The sequence below is a fragment of the Anomalospiza imberbis genome, chromosome Z (genome assembly GCF_031753505.1).
Source record: "Anomalospiza imberbis isolate Cuckoo-Finch-1a 21T00152 chromosome Z, ASM3175350v1, whole genome shotgun sequence".
Taxonomy (NCBI): domain Eukaryota; kingdom Metazoa; phylum Chordata; class Aves; order Passeriformes; family Viduidae; genus Anomalospiza; species Anomalospiza imberbis.
The window spans coordinates 59191850-59207486 of NC_089721.1; the positions used below are offsets into that span (position 1 = coordinate 59191850).

General features: G+C 37.8%; 1 protein-coding gene across 2 annotated transcripts in view; it reads right to left on the minus strand.

Moving 5' to 3' along the window:
- Positions 1 to 967: 967 nt before the first annotated feature.
- GTF2H2 (general transcription factor IIH subunit 2) overlaps positions 968 to 15637 on the minus strand; it is a 459966-nt gene continuing 445296 nt past the window's right edge. Inside the window, exons 1-15 of one of the 2 annotated variants that reach the window (XM_068175983.1) lie at positions 14031 to 14154; positions 13861 to 13938; positions 12870 to 12906; positions 12173 to 12259; positions 11315 to 11365; positions 10871 to 10925; positions 9986 to 10091; positions 8939 to 9029; positions 8688 to 8775; positions 7955 to 8062; positions 6724 to 6787; positions 5733 to 5836; positions 3750 to 3852; positions 3416 to 3455; positions 968 to 2994 (exon numbers count right to left, since the gene is read on the minus strand). In XM_068175983.1, the coding sequence (XP_068032084.1) occupies positions 2875 to 2994; positions 3416 to 3455; positions 3750 to 3852; positions 5733 to 5836; positions 6724 to 6787; positions 7955 to 8062; positions 8688 to 8775; positions 8939 to 9029; positions 9986 to 10091; positions 10871 to 10925; positions 11315 to 11365; positions 12173 to 12259; positions 12870 to 12906; positions 13861 to 13938; positions 14031 to 14086 (1188 nt within the window). In that variant the 5' untranslated portion in view covers positions 14087 to 14154 and the 3' untranslated portion in view covers positions 968 to 2874. Of the gene's footprint in view, positions 2995 to 3415; positions 3456 to 3749; positions 3853 to 5732; positions 5837 to 6723; positions 6788 to 7954; positions 8063 to 8687; positions 8776 to 8938; positions 9030 to 9985; positions 10092 to 10870; positions 10926 to 11314; positions 11366 to 12172; positions 12260 to 12869; positions 12907 to 13860; positions 13939 to 14030; positions 14155 to 15637 lie in introns of those variants that run through there. The other variant, XM_068175984.1, reaches the window with a different exon arrangement.

A 15637-nucleotide genomic window follows, 5' to 3' on the forward strand; every position in this document is an offset into this window, starting at 1 on the left:
TCTGGAAACCTCCATAATTTGCTACTTTCACTGCAAAATAAAACAGGCATCAATAAGGATTTAAAGATGCTCCAAAGATATGTGAAACATGAACAAATAAACAGTGCAGCTGAGGTATGGTACATTAAAAAAAAATGTTGCTTCTAGGTTGAAAAAAATACAACTTTGAACTCTACACATTTGTGCATTGTGATACTGAGAGTCCTCAAGCGCACCACAGGGTGTCTTCCTCCAGCACTTTTAAGTCTGAAACCTTTTACACATCTTTAAGACCTACAACCTTATTGATTGACTGATCTTGTGGCAGATATAGTAAATAAGGAAATAAACAAGAATTAAGAAGGTTGGAGCTTCCCACAAGCAAGGGAGATTGACAGCCAGTGAATCCCAGTCAACGAAAATAGGTGGAGGGAAGATTTCCTCCATACTGCCTTAAATACACAGGACACAGATGAAAGTCTTTACAAACCAGAGAAATACTGCCTTGTTAGTGATTTTTTTTCAGGAGCTGGTTTGAGCTGCTCTACCAATGACAAGTGTAGGAAAGAACAAACCAAATTATCGCTGTGACCACAAGCTGATAATGGATATGGCTGCAACTTCAACACTGTTTTTACTTTCATAAATAGAAGCTGGGTAGAGTATGTTTTGGTATCTAGCAAGAGAAGAAGGAGGATCTGAAGTGTTCTGACAAACCCCTTTTATTTCCATTAGAAAATACTGACTGCAAAGATGAAAATATTAACAGAAAATGCTGTCTTAAGAGGCTGTCACCAGCATCAGAATATGTAAGAGCCAGATGGTCAAAGCTTGGAGTGGCCTGCTAGACCAGAACAAACACTCTATGTCCTTTTTCAGCTAGTTTTTAGTAATAGGACTGCAACCACCTGACAGCATAAAGGGTTTATAGGCATTGTTTGACTCAGCACAAAACGAGATGCAGATGCTTAACAGTAATTTTTCTGACAACACAAGAGAATGACTGCCCTCTATCCAGCATGCAGGCACTGTCAGAAGAAAAAGCAAAGAAAGAGCTTACTAATAATTAAATGAAAACTGCCTGAAAGAAGTGAAAAGTAGCATGTATTGCTTATATGAGGTGAGCATGAAAAATTGAAATAATGTAAGAGGAGATGTTTGGGTTTGTTGCTTGTTTCTGTATTAAGCTTCAGCTGTTATATTACCATTTCTAATCTAACAAAAAACAAAAGCTCAAAAATTAAGTCATAAACACCCAGAACAACTCAGTCACTGTTATATTGACAATCATCACAAGGTGACTCAAGAAAACCCATTGTGATGTATTGCTTCAGACACTGCATCTGTAACTTCCTTTTATGAGGTGTAGCACATAACAATTCTCATAGGTTCAAGCTGCAAACATACTTTGAACAGACACCACAAAATGGCAGTCTTGCATTTGTCTCAACTTCTATTCTTCAGGTAAAATTCAGATAAAAATGGACACTTCCCCTCCTGCACTCACTGTCTGTTGCTCTAGGGGTTTAGCCAAGGACAGAAGATGATGTGCAGTTCTGTCAATTCAGCATAGCTTCAGAACCAAACAGCATCTGTTTTTGTCTTCAGTACTGCCTTTCAGCTATCTTACCCTTCTAAAAAAAAAAAAAAGAAACTTAACCCAGACACAGGAGTATAAAGAATTTAGTTAGCTTTGAGTTGCACCATTAAAACCTAAAATGTGTTTTCAGCACATTTGTAACAGCTGTATTTGAGCTGCCTTACCAAACACCAAGATGAATACTCATAATACTTGAAATTAATACATGAAATGTCCACCAGTTAATTGCTCAAAAACATCTTTGTTAAATTCTGGCAAAAGAGTATTTTGATCTTGTCTTAGGTTGCAAATGCAAGATGTGGCTGGGGGTTGCCAGCTGTTAGAGGTGAGGCAGTTATCTTCTGTTAATTGGGCAGTTTTCTTTATCTCTCCCACAACCAACCCTCCCTCCGGGAAGACATCTACTGTTAATGGCCCTTGACTGTCATTGCACGACTGATAAAATTACATCACCCCATTGTGAGATGCTCTGCCCAGGGAGAGGAGCCAAGCATTCCTACCTGGATGTAGTCTGAAATCTAGAACACCACAGGCAGCCTTTTCCCACTGGATTCCCAGAGGAAGACCAGGCCCTCCTTTACCACTGGACCTTCAAAGGAAGACTACACCCTTCTACAGGATCACTGCTTCAACAGAACTACACCTGCCACTCCAGAAGGACTGCTACCAACACCTGACCAGCAGGGTGTCAGTTGTATTCTGACTCTGTCAGAGATTTTTGTATTACTGCTTTTTTAATTTTTATTTTTCCTAATAAAGAACTGTTATTCCTACTCTCATATCTTTGCCTGAGAGCCCCTTAATTTCAAAATTATAATAATTCAGAGGGAGGGTATGTACATTTTCCATTTCGAGAGAGGTTCCTGCCTTCCTTAGCAGACACCTGTCTTTTCAAACCAAGATGCATCTACAGAAATCCACAATGCAACAAAAGCAAAAGCTTATAACAACAGATATATGAAATGTATTTTCAGGGCTTTTTTTTTAACAAGTAATGAAACTAAGATGAATCATCACATTATCACTTTCACATTTACAAATATACATGTTATTAAAATAACAGCTGGAAAAAGCCATAGTTTTTGAGATAAGAACAAAAATAGATACAGATAATTCAAGTATATATTAAAAGTAATAAAATAATAAAAACATTAACATTTGCTTCTACTCCACTGTTCATCCCTCTGTAAACATCTTTTTGTTCACAGATGCGTCAGTTAAAGCGATGACTGAATAAACTAATTAGATTCATGCAAAAATGACAAAGATACAGCAATTTTTAAAAAGGTATGAGATCATATAGCTACAGGAGCAGGGTGCTCGTGAATACAGCCAGGACAGCAGTGCAGAGAATCATGAACAAACAGATCGCATTCCATGCAAAATGCATTCTGACACACTTTGCATATGTACACCTGTGTGGGAAGGACAGAAAGACAAGTCAAATTAGCAAAAATTATCATCATAGCACTACAGTAGGGCAACAGTTACATCATCAAGATAATGTAAACAGACTACACTTGCTAGCATCACAGAAACTCAATTGGATTAAACCTTCTGACAGCAAGTGTATTCACAGGCTTGAGCTCAGGTCACTGTAAATGCTTCCAAATGGCTGAGAGTGGAAGCCTTTTTTATGCAGCTCCCGAGAAAATTCCTTCCCACACTCTACAGACTTTGCAGTCTAGAAAGTGTGACTGTTTAACACATAGCTCTATTTAACCATGACATTAACTTTCACAAGTATTTTTCTGGTCTTTAGAATGTAATGCTAAAGGATCATCTCTATTTCTCACACCCCTCAATGCAAATTACAATGCCATTCAACATACTTACATTTTGATCTTTCATTTCTCCCTGGCAGCCCTGACAATACCTAAAAATCAAAATTTTATATTTTAACTGAAAAAAGAGTCAAAACGATGTAAATCAATGTTTAAAAAAAGATCTCATACATAGTAACAATTTCTGGCAATTATATCAGCTATTCAGCTGAACTCACAGACCATGGAAACTACAAGTATTTCTTAATGCTAGAGGTGCCTCACACCACCCAAATACCCAGGATCTCCAGCAGCAAAGAAGCTGTTGCCAGCTATTCTTACTTTTGTGACAAAAAAAGTTATAGTATCCACAAGTACACTCATTATCACAAGTAAGATTTGCATACCGTTCCCCTTTGTATTCTTCCAGTGAAACTTCCTGAAAGGCATCTAAAGGAAACAAGTGATGGTAAGAACGAGCCAGGTGAGGTGCAGACACTAATGTAAGACCTGCAAATAAAGAGACACCAAAATTGTTACAAGGGAATACTTACTGAAAAGCTTTTCTGTATCAAATAAAGTTAAAAGGAAAAATAAAATTTTTGATTACTCAATGGTTGAGGGCTTCTAAGAATTTTAAAAAGTAAAAACTTGTTCCATTAGCCAAACCTGTAATCCTGTCCAGTTTTAAATCAAAATACAAAGAACAAACAAATTGCTCAAATTTCTACTAAAAAGGTTTAACTCAGTCTTTAGAAATACATTTACAACACATAGTGGTGAAGTTAGGAAGCTCCTTTTAGCAATGATGGTTCTGCTGTATCACACCACCATTTAAAATGATGCCCTGTTACAAAGCTCTACTACAGATTTCTGTACTATTGCCGAAACCATGGCACAGCCCCATTTCAGCTAACACAGGTCTGCTGGTTTTAAAACAGTTAATTTTTGGCACACTATCATGTGGCTATGTTTCGGATCTATGCTGGAAACAGGGTTAATTACACAAGAATGTTTTCTTTATTGCTGAGCAGTGTTTACACACAATCAGGGCCTGTTCTATTTCTTACTCCACCAGTGAGTAGGGGGTGCACAAGGCACTGGGAGGGATTGAAGTCAACAGTGCACCAAGAGAACAAAGAGATATCCAATACCATGCGCCACCATGCTCAGCCTATAAAGCTAATTGGAGAAGGTGGAAAGGGGAGAATGTTGAGGATGATTGCATTTACTTTCTCAAGTAACTGTTACCCATGACAGAGTCCTGCTTCCCTGGAGATTCTGCTGATGGGAAATGGTGAATGAATTACTTTGCTTGTGTGCACAGCTTTTGCTCTAACTTTTCAATTGCCTTTAATGCCACCTGTGAGTTTTCTCACTTTTACTCTTCTGATTCTCTCCCCCATCTCACCAGTGTGTGGGTGTCTGGGGCTGAGTTGCCAGCTGGGGTCAGACCATGAGAACAGGTAGGGCATGGGCTGGCACAAACATACTCACTCACTCACTCACTCACTCACTCACTCACTCACTCACTCACTCACATGTAGTGTAAATGTCCAAACTGTTGCTCTGCTGATCACTGCAGTTGTGGAGAATCCACTGCAGACACACAGGATTTCTCCAGTTACACTATCCCTTTGCTGGAACGAAACTCATGCTGGTAGGAAAAACTTGAAATCAAACTACGATAAAGTGACCCAAACCCATAATTTTTTCATCCTCTTGCCAAATACAAGCATCCTGGTAATACCTACTGTTTTAGTCATATGCCTGTGGAAGCTAGCAGAACAGCACCCACTCACAATATTAATATTATAAACCACACTAATCCTCTCTCCCACCTTCACTAAGAGCAATGGAGGGAGGCATCATTGTTTGCACAGTCCATTAATATTCACAAGACCAAAGGGCTCCTGTTTACAACTCTACAGAGGGCCCTTGGGTTCAACTTGGAAATCTTTCATCCATACACTCATGAGGGGAAAGTACTTCTGTCCTCCTGCTCCAAAGCACTCCATTTTCATGGCCTTGCACTGAGGATTCTGAAACATGGGTGTGTTTAGTTAAATGAGGATTCTTGAGAAGCCACCATTCTCATGTGCATCATCCCTCTTCCCCACTTTGCCTTAGGTATATTCTTTATACAAATATAAATACGATGTATCATATTCCAATAAGAACATGATACAGCTTTACTGTTAGAGGTATAGTCCTGAGAGACACTTGTACAAAGTTGACATCCCAGGCCACCAAAATGCAGGACTCTTTAAGAAGGCTTTTAATTAGTAAAGAGCTGGCTTTTAATTAGTAAGTACAGCAGAATTTTTCGACCCATTACCTCTCTTACCATGAACTCCTGATTCATCTGCTCACCTGTTCTTGCTACTCACCACAGACTTTGCATTCCACAGGAAGCTCACAGTATTTGGCTCTGCACTGAGGACAAAAATATCCACCCAGTGTAAGACCCGGGTCACTGTTATTTTCCAATTGCCTACAGTAGAAAGAAACAATTCAGTACTTAAGAAACAATACCATGCTACTGTGTAAGTACAAATAATGTGGTTTTCATATCAAATAATTTTAAAGTTTCACTAGATTGCATGTAACAGTTTAATGTGTAAGTGTCAAAACAACTGATATGGATAGATATCACTGACCACACTTCCCCACAGGAACCAAAGACAAAATATTTCCATATAAAGGAGCAAATCTTTAAAAATAAAGATATGAACAATAACTGCATGCTTGTTTCTTTTTAGATACAAAAATATTCTGTATTGCCTCTAAAACGCCTGTAGTAATTATTCTTTCAAAAAGCACACAGTGTTAGACACTGTTTTATTCTGAAATTCAGACTCCCCTATCACCCTGGAAAATAATGATTATTTTCACTGAGAAGTGCACTGGTACAGTCATCAAATGAGGTCTCTATTTTAAACTTCCCTTTAAAGTCATGTTAAGAAATACAAAAAAGTACTTTATTCAGCTAATACCCTTCCATCCCCACAATTATCTTTTATAATGATAGTAGTAATTAAATCAAGAGCTGCAAGTAATTACTTTAACACCTTGTAGCACCTGTGTGCCCCAATCACTGTTAACAGAACTAAGTACCTTATTAAAAGGGACTTACTTTACTACCTTAAAAAAACTTAAATGCAAATTTAAAAACACATATTTAACAGAGGATACTGTTAATACCGGAGCTACCAATGGAAATAAAATGTCTACTGAGAAGTCACAAGACATGGCTTACTCTTTTTTTTCCAAATTATTCTATTATTCTGCAATACTTTCACTGTTGAGCAGATTTTCTAAATATGACTAATTAATATTGAATTGTTATCAGCTTGTCGAATTCTAATCAATGCTACTTACGCCATGTTAAAGGAGGGTTTTGCATCTTGATCAGATAGAGAAGCAATAGTATGCTGAGGAAATCCTGAAGAGAAAAACATCCCATAGTTACAGTTTTAAACATGCAATAATGTGTCAATTTCTTACTTCAATGAAGTTCAAAGATTATTCTAGACATTCAGGCCTATCTCTTTCCCATTTGTTATTACAGGAGAACTGATACACTCTTGCTAGTATCAAATTCTTCCCAAAGATCTCTACCTACACCCGCACCTCCCTGACTTAACTTCCCCCCAACTGAAAAAATGTCTTTGCCATAGACTTTTTGTTAACTGAAGTGGACTGGAACCCCATTTTAGAAGAACAGTTAAAAACTAAAATATGTGAAATGGAAAGCAGAATGAGCAGCATACAAATGTTCACTTAAACAATAGTTTCTAATTAAGGGGGAAATATTTTTATATGCATCCATCCAGCCTATATTCACCTTCTAAGTGCAATGTATGGCAGATGAGACTACAGGACTTTTTTGAGACTATTATCTTTCCTTCTTTCTTTCTTGCATTCTATGATTTATTTTTTACAGATCATGACAGGTGAGAAGTTGGTTTTTCCAACTGCTGCTCAGGCTTTACACCTAAGAGAAGTAAACCTTTTCATTACCTATATCTAGACATAAAAATACATACATTCTTATCTATGGAAAGGGTGGATGAAAGTGAGAACTTAGTGCTCTACTTTGTAGCATTAGAGTTCCTATTCTGGTTTACCTCCAAACTTAAATTTATTGAGAAACAGATCAAGAAAAGAAATGGTAATCTACTTCTTGAAAGAATACTCAAGAAGCTGCTAATAAACATGTACTACCTATGGTTCTTAAATCGATTAATAGTTGTAAGAGTCACCTTCTGCAGGGAAAAAAGCAGAGAGAGAAATAATAGTTTTTCATCCTTCATTTCTAAATATTAAATTTATAACAATTACTGTGCCATCAATATCGTTCCACTTTGTTCTTCCCAAATTCTGTTCAGTAATTTGTCTTACTTAATAAGATTTATTTAAAAGCTGACTACTCTGCAGGAATAACATCTATAAAACAGATACTTATCTACCAAAATAAAAGTTAAAACAAAAAAGAGCTGCACAATGTCTTTATTATGCATCTTACTATTTGTATTGCCTTAACACAGAAGAGGTAAAGAAAGAAAAAGACAAAATCTCATGTTAGGAGTTTGACAAAACCATATCCTACCCATTCGAATAAGGGAGCACTCAGAAGTTGAACTGGTGGGTGGAGGACTAACATGGTGCATCAGCAGCTCCTTATAATGACTTTCATCCAAAATAACATGGTATGTTCCTGTCACAGACAAAGAAATGCCTTTCTGTCAGGTTATGAAAAAAAAAAAAAAACCAACCAAAAAAACCCCCAAAAATCCAAAAAAAAAAAAAAAACAAAACAAAAAAACCCACCCAAACATATACTCCAAATGACAGAAAACAACTTACACAGAAAAGACAATTTATCCAAACTTGCTCCTAAAAAGCAGCCCTGTTAATGCTACAGTAAATGACAAGTTTTAAAACTAGTAATAACAGAATGTTAAATTAGGTATGAAGGCAGAGAGCTTTTCCTCCAACATTACACTGTAGTAATGATACTGTAAGAGTTACCACTGTTGCAATGGATATTAACATGTTTCACTGATGAAGTTTCACATCACATAGCTTTATATATGGAAAAAAAGGTTTGAAAATATACGTATTTCTTCTTGCTAGAGCTGCAGCCACCAGCTGGTAGTAATTTCACTTACTACTGTACATTTTGTAGATTTGGGCAACTCTTTAAATTTTCTGCCAGCACAATGGAAAATATTTATCCTTAAAAATGTCAAAATGCAGTAATAAATATAAAAGAAATTGCTTACTTAATTTTTATTTTAAACCTGTGTTAGTAATATAATTACTGAACTTCAGATACATACCACCAGTTTCTCGGGCAAGTACTGTACAAACTCGAACTTCAGCACTTAGGCCGATGACAGATACTCTGATCTTTGCTGCTTTTAAACACTTAAAATAGAGAAAAAAGCATACTCAATTCATGAGCAGAACAAGAAATAGTATAAAGGTTCAAAGTCTTAAACAAAAATTAATTGGTGATGACACTGCTACTGCCTGTTTTTCCTCCAGTAGCTTGGATGCTCAATGCAGTAGTCAAACTTCAGTTCTGTACCTTAATTAGATGATAGATGTTAGCTGGATCACACGTCGTCAGGCTGCTGAGGACTACCAAAACCTCTCTGCTTGTATGTCCTGGCATGTGCCTAAGGAAAGCATACAGTTAATTTACTTATACACACTAAGCTATTTGTATGATAACATCTCCAAGGACCTCAATTTGCAGAAGTCAGAAGATGACATGATATGAAGTCCTCTACAAACTGTGGTAAGATCCTTGTCTGAGCACCAGATTTTCACCTTCTGAAAGCCAAACCTTTCCAATATCTAAAATACCGTATTTAATTGTGTAGCTGTAACCTGATTATCTCCTGTAATCAATCCTTTGTACCTCAGCCATACTCACAGGTAAAATTTCATCTTCAAACTAGCAAACTGTAGTAAGGCTTCCTGACTTCTTAAAAAGCTCTAATCAGTTTTTTAAGTGTAAATCCATTACTTTTAATTACTTCTAGTTCTTAGTTGAAAACTCTCTTCCTGCTAGTAATTAAATAGCTTTTCATGACACTGATTATCCGCTTTGTTCAGTGTCTTTAGCTGTAATTCTTTACTCAGTCTTCCACAAACTGGGGTACATCTCAATACCTCACATTGCAAAAAAGTATTCTGAATCTATCCTACCTGAAAATTGGTCTTTCTAAAGCATGCCAAAACTGTCACAATATTATTGTGACAGAATGCTTTTCTTTTCCTGTTCTCTTACATTATTAACCCCTAACTATGTCCTCTCATACCACAGCCCTTCAATAAAAAAGAATTGCAGTGTCTTTCATCACAGTATCTACATACCATCATCAACTTGGTTTTCAAATTTCATTTCTATGAGAAATACACCCCTAAATACAAGCATCTAGTGGTAGAAAATTAACTTCTGCACTACTAGAGTATTTAACTTAATGATTTGTATTTTAAGAGGAGATAAATTCACCTTTTAAAGATTCAAGTCAGCATGATTTAAGATGCTATTTAGAAAAAATTATGTCTCTGCCTCTCAAAAGTCACAATCACAAAGAAAACAAAAAACCTCCATGTACATACTAACTTTAAAGTCTGCATGGCCAAATTTAGGGAATTATATAGAGAAGGCTCTCCACTGCAGTTCATATCCACTGCTTTCTTCAGAGCAGTTACATGCTTTTTTGAGTTTCCTGTAAGTGAAAAAAATGCAATCAATGTAACTGATAAAACAAGTTAAAGAACATAAATATTTAAAGTGTTTATGTAATGAAGTGTACTTGTACAATGACAGAACTGGTTTCAAAGTGTCTGTATTTTTCCTTAGAAATTGGTATTTTGATCAGAATGCAGAGAAGAGTAAAACAAACTTTTACTCTATAGGCACTCAGATGCTAGAAAGTTTAGAAGCCAAAAAGAATAAAATTATTGTTGGGTATCATTAAGCACTCAACATGAGGGCAAGATGTCACATAAACAGAGTTCTGTTTCCTCTGTTATCCTCAAAGCATGGTTCAAAGATTGATTGATCCTCAATTTCCTCAATGAAACCTGCTGAAGCCACAGAGATTGGTGTAACTGCACGCAGGAACCAGACAAACCTCGACTTCTTAACATCAGATCAGATCTCACAAAACCCACAGATGTCGTAACATACAAAATTAACAAACTGAGTAAAAAATAAACTATAGAGGAATCAGAACATATCTGAGTTGTATTCTTCTCGAGAAAGAGACTTGACTTGAGATCAAGTCGAGACTTGATTGCAAACAAGCACACAATGACAATTCTGGATCAAAGCAGACCAAAATGTAGATTATGGTTTCAGACAACTTGCAATAATTAATCTTTTAAATTAAAACTAATGATGATAACATTATTTCAATTTCAGCAGTGTATCAGGCAGAATTTAGAACACCAATGAAAAGGATAAAAACATCTGCAATTTAAGAAAAGAATACTACTTCCCTACCTGAGAGTTCTGTCATTTTTTCTGCTCTTTTACTCTTAGTTACAATTAAGCCAATCTGAAAAAGAGGGGAAAAAAGACCAAATTTTTCTTAGAAAGTTTTCAATGCATTTATTTAGAATTTTACTATATTTTTTATGTCTTTATGCACCAGCATTATTTAACCATACAAGTCTATACAAGTTTTACTTCAAGTGTAACAAATATAAACACATCAGTTTATAATCACTCCTGTATTTTCATTACTACTGCCAAAAGGTACAAAAAGAAATCTTCTAAAATTCTAAATGCCTAGCAGAAACAGGCAGAAACAAGAATTTCTGTAGACTGATGAATAAAGGATCTGAAGGTACACATAAATTGAAAACAGTTTACTTGGTAGTGTTATAACTGAAACTACCTTTTAAAATATTTTCTGTTATTTGTTTCTTGCATGGTTGTACGTACCTGACTAATAGGATTCTGGTCAAAATACTCTTCAACAAAATATTCCAGTAACTATAAAAAAAGTTAAGGCAGTTAAAAACTAATTATACTTTTATTACAGATACATTAAGTAGATGCAAAACATCTAGTATCACTAAAAATCAAAACAAAGTAGTTGGGTAACACAAAAAGGGGGAATGAATCTTTCCTTTCCATTCTTCTTTCACCCTATCCCTCCCCATTCACCCCAAGTAATCAATTTAATGAGATGTCAGAAACTACACCCCCCTAATTTGATTCATATCCTACGTTATAAAGCTCTAGATTCCTGCTGGTTCAAATGGAGGTTTTCAATACACCAAAAAGCACTACTCTGCACAAAACCATCAAAATTCAGGATTTCATACTCAAGTATTGTTGGAGAAAACCATTTAGAACATGACGTGCACAGTTCAAATCCCCAACAATCTGAAACAGCAATCCAGTTCAACTCTCATCTAGCATCCTTTCAAATAAGAATTCATAAAAAACCCCAACTGTAAGAAAAAAATACAAACCAATTCTAGATGTGCAATGAGAGCGTATCATCCCCTTATTTTGGGCAACACTTAATTTCCACATAGTTTCCAGATATGTCTTCCCATAATATGCCCGTACAAAGTGTTTTCACTCTACAGAAGTACATGTGCAAGGCAAACTAATGCCCCACAGATTTTACTATTCAAAAAACAGGACAGACAGAAACAAGGAGACAAATGTAGGGCTGAGAGATGAGAAGCTATGCAGATACAGGAAACTGCAATTCTTTGAAATGTAAAATGCAACCAGTTTATAGAGAAATGGTGGCTCAGTAAGGAAAATATCTGAGTGGAGGAATACCTTCAGAGTGCACGTAAGTCTGTCCGGTTTTAAGTCTTGGTCCTCCATTGTTCTCGATCCATCAATAACCACGTAAAGGTGACGCATCTGCATTTCCACCATATGTGAAAATCACTCACAGAATACGTATTGAAATGAATTCATTATTCCATTTACTTTAAAAAGCCACTACTTCCTCCCTCTAACACGGGAGATTCAGTAGATTGAGAGGTGCAATTAACAGCAACTTTTCCCACTTTTCTCTTAAAATGAAAAAAAAAAAAAAAAAACCCTGTCTGGAAAAATGCACACTGTTCTCCTCTCATGACTCTCATGAGAAGCTACAAAACGTGCATAGTTTGAATATTCATATCTTCATCTGAAGAGCTCAGTGTTGTACAAAGCAATGTGGTTATTTACAATGCATTTCCATCATGTCCACTTTTCACATGAAGAGAAATGGACAGTGTGAGCTCATGTGGTCTGACTTCTTCTGCCAAACACACCCCGTGCGTCAAACCTCCAACCCTGAATAGCCATGCTTTGCTTACACTGCTAACAAACAAAGAATGCTTAAAAAAAAAAAAATAACAGCTGAAACCACAAGGTTTGGTAAGAAGTATGCTAGGCCAGCAGAACTGTATTTCAGATCTGGCATACCACCTCTAGCCAAATAGTTTTGGACTAAGAACAGAAGAGGGTTAAGGTATTAACATACCATTCCAAGCCGAACTTGTCCATAGTGTTCATAGAGTCTAACAAAACACAGAACAATTTAAGTCAAATTCAAATGAGTGAACAGCTCCTAAAACAAAAGTCCAAATAAATGCAATACTAGACTTCTGGCTAAAATGTAGAAGCAATAAACTGCAGACACTTACTAATGCTGAAAAATCCTACAGCTCAACTGCAGATTGCACAACTCTCAGAAAATAAATAAGAACTATTTCTTACTACCAGGTTTAATGAAGCTTTAAAATTCTATCCAAATATGACAAATCAAGTACTAATATAACTTGAAATTATGCAAAACTTAGGATCTTTTCTAGCTGTTTTTCTGAAATCTGAAACAGAAGTCTATAGCCATGATACCAGAAACTAGATTCTGTTGTGACAGGACAAGGAGCAAAGCTGTTAACCAAAAGAGGGTTGATCTAGATTGGAGACAAACATATTTTTATCATGAGGGTAGTGAGGCAATGGAGCAGGTTGCCCTGAGAAGCTGTGGATGCTCCATCCCTGTGAGAGTTCAAGGCCAGTTTGGATGGGGCTCTGACTGATCTGGTCCAATGAAAGGTGTCCCTGCTCATGGCAGGTTGCAGTGAGATAATCTTTAATGCCCCTTCCAACCTAAACTATCCTGCGGTCCTCTGATTTGTATACTAAAAAAAAAAAAAAATTGATGGAAGATTCCTCTAAACTGTGCAGATTGCAGCTGCAGTGCTCTGCAGTGTTTCATCAGATCAAGACCTGTAGCTTGCATACACATGGGATACACAGCCAGTATACATTCAGTATTTAGAGATAAAAATTAATATTTCACAGGTTTTTTTTGCATGCACCTGCCCCTCTGAAGGAGAAAGGCCATAAAAACATCCTACAGGCATGCCTTATGCTTAATTCATCCCACAGGACCCAGTTTGAGGATGATCAAGCCCTTATAACTGACAAGTCAGTGCTATTAGTAGGCTCGTGACCACACCACGTACCTTTTCCTCTTTGCCTTGAACAGAATGTCCTCGATGGTTGCCTTCAACGACCCGGATTCGTCTTCCTTAAGAATTTCCCTACGCAGAACAGACTGTTACAGGGAGCAGAAGGGAGGTTTTTCCTCCTCCTTTGCCAGAACGGAGAGAAAGGTGAGGGGGGAAGAAAGTACCATGTTCTTTCGTAGCCTCCTTCCCAGCGCTTGGTCCGCTCGGGCTCGTCATCCATCACCGCGGGGGCTGAGGGGAGCTCAGAGGAGCTCAGGGGAAATGAGAGGGTTCAGGGGTGGCGACGGGGACTGCGGGAAAAAGATGGGGGTGAGAGGGGTCTGAGAGGAGCCGAGGGACGCTGAGGGGGGTGAGAAGGGCTGAAGGAGGCTAAGGACAGCCGAGTGCAGCCAAAGAAGGCTCAGCAGAGCCGCAGGACAAGGAGCACAGGCGCACGGCCACAGGCAGGCCCTTCCGTGCACGACACGCTGGCGCCCGCCCTCTTCCGCCTCGGTGTGCCGCCAAGCCGTCCCGGCCGCCGCCCGGGCCGCGGAGCCACCGTTCCAGGAAGGTTCCGTTGTGTTTTCCACAGCACCATCAAAATCCTCCAAGTGCGGTCATGGAGAGCCTAGGGAAGGCGCTTCTCGGAGACATGGATGGAGAGGACGAGAGCCTAGGGAAGGCGCCTCACGGAGACATCGCTCGTGCGGGCGCGGAGCCCCACGAGGAGCCCTTGGCTCTGTGTGCGGGCGCAGCCGCCAGCCTCGTGGCACTGCGTGGGTCTCGGTGGCACTTCTGCAATTAACCGAAGAAATTTCAGTAATTAATGGGAGAACGCAGGATCCTGGAAAAAGCACTGGATTTTAACACATGATTGTGCTCATACGCCGGTTAATGAAGGCAGCCATCCATCACCCCGCCAGCAAAAGCGAGAAATTTCAGGTATTTTGATGTTAAGTAGTCATGTTTTCCATCTACCTAAAATATTTGAGTATTCACGTCACGTCACCAAGAGTTTGCATTTCATAAGCACCACAGTGAGGATCAGCTCAGAGCTAGCTGAGCTAACTGCTGACTGCTCTGCAGAACGATTAAAACTTTACTGGATACAGTGGAAGTATGCCAAGACTGGGCTTCACCTCTTGTGAATTACAGGAAAGTTACTGAACATCCGTTTCTAAGGAGTCTCACTCAGCATCCAAGTAAGACAATACATGAGGAAGAAAGCATGTAAACAGTAGTAACAATTCTTGAAACGAGAGGGGCAAAACTAACCACTTCTGTACCCTTCATTCAGCTTACTGCATTTGTCAGGAGCAGTGTATAATTATAATGCAAAGAGAGGAGAAATTAATTAGCTTTCAGTTAAACCATTCCTGGGAAAAAGCAATTATTTTTTTGAAGGAAAGCAATATGAAGGCAGGAAAAGAAGAATTCTTTGAAAAGTCAGGATTTGCTTCTTGGAACTGAAAGAGTTGTTTGAACAACTCCCATTAGAACATACACCATTTTTTCTTTAGAAGGAAAAACTCCAATCTACAAAACATTGAAATGAAATGTCTTATAAGGTAGCACTTTGAATAAAGTAAGTGAGAAATGAGACTTCTTTCAGAACAGGAGTATTTTTTATTCTCAAGACCAAGAATTTCAGTGCTGGACTAGAACACAGGTTATACAGTAATTTTGTAAAACTTTATTGGACAAGTGCTTGAAATCCCACCACGATTTTGAAATTAATGAATAACATACTGGACACCTTCTTTTACAATTTCAAAGCAATTAGGTTCTTAAC